Source organism: Aplidium turbinatum, chromosome 2 (assembly GCF_918807975.1).
Source record: "Aplidium turbinatum chromosome 2, kaAplTurb1.1, whole genome shotgun sequence".
NCBI classification, from domain to species: domain Eukaryota; kingdom Metazoa; phylum Chordata; class Ascidiacea; order Aplousobranchia; family Polyclinidae; genus Aplidium; species Aplidium turbinatum.
Genome location: NC_137473.1, coordinates 53470792 through 53478961, shown reverse-complemented (window position 1 = coordinate 53478961; position 8170 = coordinate 53470792). Strand labels below are relative to the sequence as shown.

Below are 8170 nucleotides of genomic sequence, written 5' to 3'. Positions count from 1 at the left end.
TATTCCAGCAGCGCAAGTTACTCTACGACCTACTTTAAAATTTCCCTGCCGTATGTCAATACTTAGATGAACCATCGAATGGTAGTGTCGGGAATAAGCTATTCGACTTATACACGAGATCGCCTATACTTGAGTATATACGGTAGTGCTGGAGTGTATATTGATGAGTGTATGAGATATACATCAATACAGTGCTTATTGAAGCAAAACACGGATGACAGTTTTGAAAACTGCATTTTTTCTTTAAGCGGTATTCACGTAATTGTTCGTTGTGTCGTAGTTTCAACTCGATAAAGTTTGCTTAAATTGATTTCATGTTTGAAGTCACAAAAAATTTAACAGACGTTTGGATAACTCGTGAATCGAGAATAAACATTCAACCTCGCATTTGCTTTTTCGCTACCACGCGTTTTGACTAGTTGCTCCTCATGCAAGGGAAGATAAGCACTAAGCAGTGTGTAACATTACTGTGAGCGTGCGTGCCGTGTGCATCTCAGTAGTAGTTCACGTTCCAGAGAAAGCCATGCAATCAGCTGCTGTTTTTTTGCGGGCAAGAGCAACGTAGGCTGTTTTTTGCTTTCTACATTCTTTAAGTCCGTTTAAATGATCTAAATCTCTTTCGCAAAGTATTTTATCTTTGAAACACCACTTGTAATAGTCATTTTTGTTGCCCCTCAATCATAAATTTACGGGGGGCGCCGCCCCTCGGCCCCCCCGGAAGTCGGCGCGTATGCTTGTATCTTCAAGTGGCAGCTTAAGTCCTGCTAACTTTTTCCTTGTCTCTATTTCTTCATCACATTTAGTGATCCACATATTCAAGCTTGCAATATCAAATTTATGTGTGTAACTTGTTCCTAACAACTGCAGGTGTTGTATCTGAAATTTTGAAACATTTGAAGTGAAATGATTTGCATAATTTTAGTTGCTGGCCATGGTACGCATTTGGAAAAAGACATAAAGATCAGCACAAATAAAGAGCATTTGCATCTTGTTGGAATTCCAAAAGCCTTATTGCCTGGTATTGCTGGTTTAAAAATTCTAGATTACTGGTGGCAAGTGGTGAAAAAACGTCACTTATTTACAGACGTTTTTCTTGTTACAAATGCTGATAAATACAAACACTATGAGCGTTGGGCAACAGCTAATGATTTTCCAGTTGAAAACATAATAAACGATGGATCCACTACCTTAGAAAATAGTCTTGGAGCAGTTGCTGATTTTGATTTGGTTCTACGAAGCAAATCTGTCAATGATGATGTCATGGTAGTAGCAGGTGACATGCTGTTTGAAGACCAAAACTTTGACGTCTCTCAAGTCGTGAAGTATTTCAAGCATAAAAATGGTGAACTTGCAATTTATTATGAAATGGGCAACACTGAGGATTCTCGCACAAGAGGCATTGTCGAAGTGGATCCTATGACTAATCAGATTACAAATTTTTTTGAAAAACCCAAACAAGGAACAGATTCTCGTTTGGCAAGTGTAGTTTTTTATTGTTTTCGTCAGCAAACCCTTCCAACAATAGCAAAATATCTTCAAGAAAATTTGGGCCAAAGCGAAAGAACGTTTGGCAAATACATGGACTGGCTGGTTAATAAAAGTTCTATTCCAGTTTTTGGTATGAAGTTACCAACAAGATTTCAATTAATTGGTCAAGTAACACTTCATGAATATGATAGCTGGTTGGATTACTTCAGGAATAAACAGCTGCAGAAAGTTAGTGACAAGCCAATTACCAGTCGTGCTTATGCACGAGTTGGCTTAATGGGAAACCCCAGTGATGGATTTTTCGGAAAAACTATTTCATTATCTATTAAAAATTTTTGGGCTGATGCTACTATACAAGAGTCCGAAAACCTAGTGTTGACACCGCATCCAGTAAATGACCCTACAACATTCGGAAGCTTACAAGATTTGCATGTCATCAGTTTAAAAGAAGGTTATCTTGGGGGGTTACGACTTTTACAAGCTACATGCAAAAAGTTTTATCAATATTGCAGTGAAAAGGGCATTGCCTTATACAAAAGAAATTTCACATTAAGCTATGATACTAACATTCCACGTCAAGTAGGGCTTGCTGGTAGCAGTGCGATTGTTACAGCTACATTGAAGTGTCTAATGCAATTTTATCATCTTTCTGAAAGTGATATGCCCAAGCCAGTCCGGGCAGGTTTCATTTTGAATGTGGAAACAAGTGAACTATTTATCAATGCAGGTTTGCAAGATCGAGTTGTACAGGTATATGAAGGTTTGATATATATGGACTTTGCTGAAGAGCTCATGAAATCACAAGGACATGGCAATTATGAAAGACTTTCTGTTGATACTTTTCCCCAGTTTTGGCTTGCCTATGTTGCTGATCCAAGCGACTCAGGAAAAATACACAGCACCATCAGACAAAGGTTTGACTGTGGTGACCGAGACGTGAGAGAAGCAATGTCAAAGTTTGCCACTTTAACTGATGAGGCCAAAACAGCCATTTCAAAGAAAGATTGGAAGCTTTTGTCTTCATTAATGGATGCTAATTTTGACCTTCGTCGAAGCATTTACGGTGATGAATGCCTGGGTCCGAAAAATCTAGAAATGATTGAACTTGCTCGAAAACATTCTTCTTCAGCAAAATTTCCAGGAAGCGGTGGAGCTGTCTTGGGGTTATGTAATGATGAAACAAGTTTGTTAAAACTGAAAAAAGCTATGCAGAGTAAAGGCTTTGTAGTTTGTGATATTGTTCCACATTGTGCGGCTAAGTGCAAAAATGTCTTTGAATCTTGAAATACTGCAGGTAAAATACTACCATACCAGGGAAAGTACGGTAGTACTTAAATGTTGATAAAACAGTTTTTTTTTAAGTTATTGGTGCTCTAACATTTGAACTAGCTTGAGCTAAAATGGGATGATTACTGGCTAGTCTTTGTATATATATGATTTTTCTTACACTTCACATGCATAGTTGTTGTTTAGTGCTATGCTGTATAATCATATAGTATATGTAATATATATATATTCATTGTAGTAGGTTTATACAATCGTTAGTTTATTAAATATGGTTAGAACAATAAAAAGTGCCCTTAGTAATTTATGAAATAGCTCACAAGTTTGCCGTGTAATTAAGCATATTGTCATGGCTTTATGAATTGCTTTTTGATAAACAAATTTTGTTTGTTTATTAACTTAGGCTAAACTTTAGTTGCTAATTATTTTCTTGTGATCTTACATTTCAGTGTCTTTGTCTTAACTATGTACTTAGGTAGTGGACAGCTTAATTGTGTAGCATTCAATTAATCAACGTTTCTAATTTCACTGTTATTTTTTGAAAGATTATTTATCACCTTAGTCTGATGAATAACTTTTTAATAATTTTATTGTTGATCAGCATTGATTTTAAGTTAACGTTTGTTATGATGCTTGCACTGCCATTAAGTGATAGGTCAGTTTTAAGAAATGTTTTAGGAAATATTTCAAACAGCATTATAATTTCAATAATTTGTGTTGATGTAAGAATATGTTTAGCTTTTTGTTGGTTATTTTCCATAAAAATTCAAAATCTTAAAAAGCGTAAGTATAATACCAGCTTCCAAATATTTCTGAGAAATTTAAGATATAAATCTAGTCCAAAAATGTCTAACTCCAAGATAGGAAACTTCAATTAGTACTTTGCATCAGTGGGGTCATAGACTTACTACTGACACAGAAAGGTTTAATTGTTGTAAATGCTTAATTTGATTACCGAAGAGCGTATCAAGTTAATTACTAAATACTGAATTTGGTTGCAATAGGATGGACAATGACTGCATGCTTTCCACTTACACAACCAGGAAATTGATCATAAGATGAAAATTCTTATGGACCAATGGAAAATCATTGTCCTTTGCAAACAACTGGTTTGTTGGACTTGATAATTATTATATCTTTTTCCTTTTTTTACCATTGTTTGGTGCAGAGACTTTGCATATGCTAGCATTGTAGGTTGTAGCTAAGCAATTTCACGTCAGTTTGCAAGACCACACGTTCTTAGCAATTACATATAAAATTTCAACAAATTACATCATAATTGTATTGCAATTGGAGTACATACCAGAATGTTTGTTGTCATGTACTCAATTTGAATCAAGCATCTATACGTTGTCTCCAACTATTTATTATTCTGATATCTAGAAATACAGCATGGTAACCTTTGTACACAAGACATGCCAACGTCCAAGCTTCATACTTCACTGATGGCTGATGTCCTATGCTTAATAGCCGTCAAAATCGCTATGATCTGAGACCTGAGTGGTAGCTGATAAATATCTGTTTTGGGCCACTTTGTGCTACTGTTACCAATCACCATGCAACTATTAAACCAGATTATGGCACTTGTGCTGGAAATCTGAAGAGCATCTGGAAGTGGAAACATAGAAAGATTTGTCGCGTTTTAAACTTAAATCAGGAGTTTTACCGTGGTTTGAGACTTATTGATCACATTACACCAGTTTGGTTTCTATTATTAACTATGATTTAAAAGAAATATAAAGTACATTTAGCCTAGATTTCAAAATCAAATTACATTGGCCTCCAGTCATTGTTATAAGTTTGCACTTTTGGCAAGATTTGTGTATGTAGTTTGCTATGAAAAATAGAAACTTGCTCTACATTATCTTAACATTTTCATCACCATCTTTCAGTATCACATTACTTTTGACAAAAAAGACAATAGCCTACATTATTTCCTTTCTTCCAAAAATTTAGACAACCTGGTTTTAGTTTTAAAACAATACATATATAAAAATTATATATATATAGATTTTACCATCATTGAAGTACTGTAATTTAAAAGTGCATTTCAACTGCACTAAAGATTTTTAAAGCATCAATGTTCGATTGCATAAATAAACTGTAGGCCTATATAGTATTTCATGGAAGTAAGGTGTATTTGGTATTGAGATTTAATGAGCAATATCAACACTGCAGCATCTTTGTCATACCACTGCCTTGTTATTTGTGCAAACATGCAGCAAATTGGTACCATGCTGAGTATTCATGTCATAAAATTTCTGGTGCAGACTAATTCAAGTGCCAATTAACGATGTTTTATTTGATTCTTGGTTATCATTTAAGATCAAGTTATATAACTTCTGCAAACTAGTTGCATAACGGTTTTAAATTTTGTTAATCATTAATCTTGTTAGAAAGTAGCCTACTAAGTTACCAACACGTTCGTTTAAAAGAATACACTGTCCATGTACAGGGAATTAGACAGAGTAGCTATTGCAATTCAGAAAAACGTTCAGCATTATTTTAATTTTTGTTTGAAATATGCTTCAATTGTGATATATAATTTATTGGTCAATCTATTTGCAGACACTTTTTAGACATTGTGAAAGTTTAAAATTGTGACATTAAATATTGGAGTGAGCTTTAGAGAAAAATGAAGATTTTCAGTGCCAGCGGTGAATATTATGGAGCTATCATAGTTTTTTCATCTGCTGCAGTATTTCGGATCTACATGGCTTTTATATTGAAGTATCTTCCAATTCCATTGTGTGTTGTAGAAAAAAGAAAGCAGCCAACATGGTTCAACATAGTGGCATCATTGACTCATTCAACTGTTGCAAGTGTTGGCTGTTTGTACTGCTTCTATCTTGACTCCGACCTGACATCCAAGATCATACAACCTCATACAGATCAAGCATATGCTGTTTCTTGCTTGTCATTGGGATATTTCATTCATGATTTTATTCACTCCACACAACGCCCGTTTAAATCCGCCTGGGAAATCCTCCTTCACCACACAGTGGTCATATTTTGCTTTGGAATTTCTGTAGTCACTAATAATTTCATAAACTATGTTATTGTGGCTTTACTTTGTGAAGTAAACTCTGTATTTTTGCATATTAGACAACTCTTGAATATGTCCCAAGTGTCCCCATCTTCAATTTGGTATCAGCTGAATAGTCACATGAATATATTTACATATATTGTGTTCCGCATTTGTGCTTTATCGTGGATGGTGCGATGGCTGGTTCTTCATAAGGAAGTTGTGCCATCTCTTTTTCACACCATTGGAGTTTTAGGAATGACAGTTATGATCGTGGTTAATGTGATTTTGTTTGCACGTATTTTAAGCAAAGATTATTGGCATCGTTCTCTTGCCACCAATACCAAGAGAGATCATGTAAAAACTAAATAATTTGAAGTTGAGAAGATGACTAACGTTACTTTTGTTGTGGTTTTGCAATTCTCATATCAGTTGAAAATATTTTTAAAAGGAGTTGTTTGAACATTTACTTTGAAACATCATGCCTTGCAAGAAACTGAGATTTGATTTTTTAGATATTGCATTTTTATTTTCATGTGACTGTCATAAATTTTTGATACATTGAAATTTTCTATTTTTTATTATTAAATAGAGCAGCTTTCAATGTTGGCAAGTTGTATTTCAGGGTTACGATTTTTGGAAAAATTTGCCAAATCCACAAAGCTATCACAACAGCCATACTTATATTTCCCTTTTGTCACAAATCTTTACTACTAATCTCATACATACTTTCACCACAAGGCAATATTGAGAGAACTGATTTCTTAACACTTAACTTATTTTTAACACTCGGATAGTTTGACCAATTTGCAATATTTTGCTTTCGTATATAATCATTTGGCAAAATCGTTGTGAGCCACACGAACACACACCTTCAGACCTTCACTTTCAGGCGTAAAATAGGGGACGTTGATGTCAATGGTTAGGAGGTGGGTTACTCTTGTGAAAAGTCATGTGTGACTTGTTGCTGATAGGAAAGAACGGCTGCCATGACTTTATTTGTGAAGGCATATATTTCATGTCTTCTGGATTGTTATACCTACATACATACCCTATTACTATTTTAGTAATTAGAAGAAATTTATGGACGTTGAAATAAAAACTAATTTCTCGACTTAGTGACACTTGCCATACTAATAAAACACATTCTTTACATTTCACAATATTTAAGCAGGTTTTGTCCAATGTATACCGGTATGTATATATTATTAATCCATCTTCCTGCTTTACTTTTTTGGAAAGCAATTGCAGTGCTGATTACGAAAACTACTTCAATCACATTAGAATAAAACAAATTCAAAGCACTTTAAGCAATTGTACTTTGAAATTCGGATCTTAAATGCACTGGCAAGATGTCCACACCAGAAAAAAATACCTTTTTATACACTTAGGTAGCGTTTTCAGGTATAGACATTTTGACAATGTGCTTAGGATTGTATGCTTGCAGTACTCTGAATTTGATTTATTCAATTGTGTGACTTAAGTACGTTTCGTAATCACCTCTTCAATTGGTTTTCGATATTGCTGAAACAACTATGATATTGTTACTTAATATAATCTTGCGATCTTTTGTATTGGAAGCTTACACTAGTTTTGCATTGGCCTTCATTTATGGTCACTGTTCCAACAAGCATGTTTTAAAAGCGCCAAAGTGTCATTTTGCTTGGCTACACCGTTTTGCCGTGGCATCAGTTTCTTTTGCAGTGCATTGCTTTGTACTCGTTGCTGTGGATACTGCAATCATGGTGCTCCTTGCCCAAAGCCTAATTTTAAAGGATGATTATGAAACTTCATTGATAAAATTGTTTCTTTACATCTGACATACAAACAATGATATGACATCACTCAGCAATCGACACATCTTTCTACGGTAAATCGTGGAAATTTTTCTTCAGTTTGAAGCCTATGGCTTTTTTCTGTATGATGAGTTCATAATGGAATTACACTGCATTGTACAAACCTATCGTAATTGAATTATGAATTTTGCAGCCAATAATGCTCCAACTTCAAGAAGCCAAATTCGACGAAAGTAAAATCAGTCGATGAAGTCGCTATACCTTTTATTGTTTCTATGCCCGTTCGTGATCTTGCTTGTTTGTCTTTTTGAAATTGCCTGACCAGTTGTCTTAGTTTTGTTAAAATTGGATGAGAATGCATTATTCTCATTTACTCCAGACAGCAAATCAGTCGTTTTTTGCATTGATTCAACGTCTACAGAAGTCTGCAGACTACAGACGTTAAATCAATGTAAAAAGCGATTTGCAGTCCGGACAGTTTAACAATATCACATGTACAGTAGGCTAATCAATTTACAGTTTACGCACTTTTAGAACCAATCTTACATTCAAGAGTGCGAAGAGATAGTTGGTTAAA

General features: G+C 34.7%; 2 protein-coding genes across 2 annotated transcripts; both read left to right on the top strand.

Annotated features, from left to right (window-relative positions):
* The first annotated feature begins 903 nt into the window (after positions 1–903).
* Positions 904–3583, top strand: LOC145765085 (uncharacterized). The gene has a single exon (XM_082576830.1). It carries the CDS (start codon positions 904–906, stop codon positions 2770–2772), a length of 1869 nt encoding a protein of 622 aa, XP_082432956.1. The 3' UTR covers positions 2773–3583.
* A 1824-nt stretch (positions 3584–5407) lies between these two features.
* On the top strand, positions 5408–6169 carry LOC145764418 (TLC domain-containing protein 2-like). The gene has a single exon (XM_082576033.1). The coding sequence runs from the start codon at positions 5408–5410 to the stop codon at positions 6167–6169; it is 762 nt and encodes a 253-aa protein (XP_082432159.1).
* The last annotated feature ends 2001 nt before the right edge of the window (positions 6170–8170 follow it).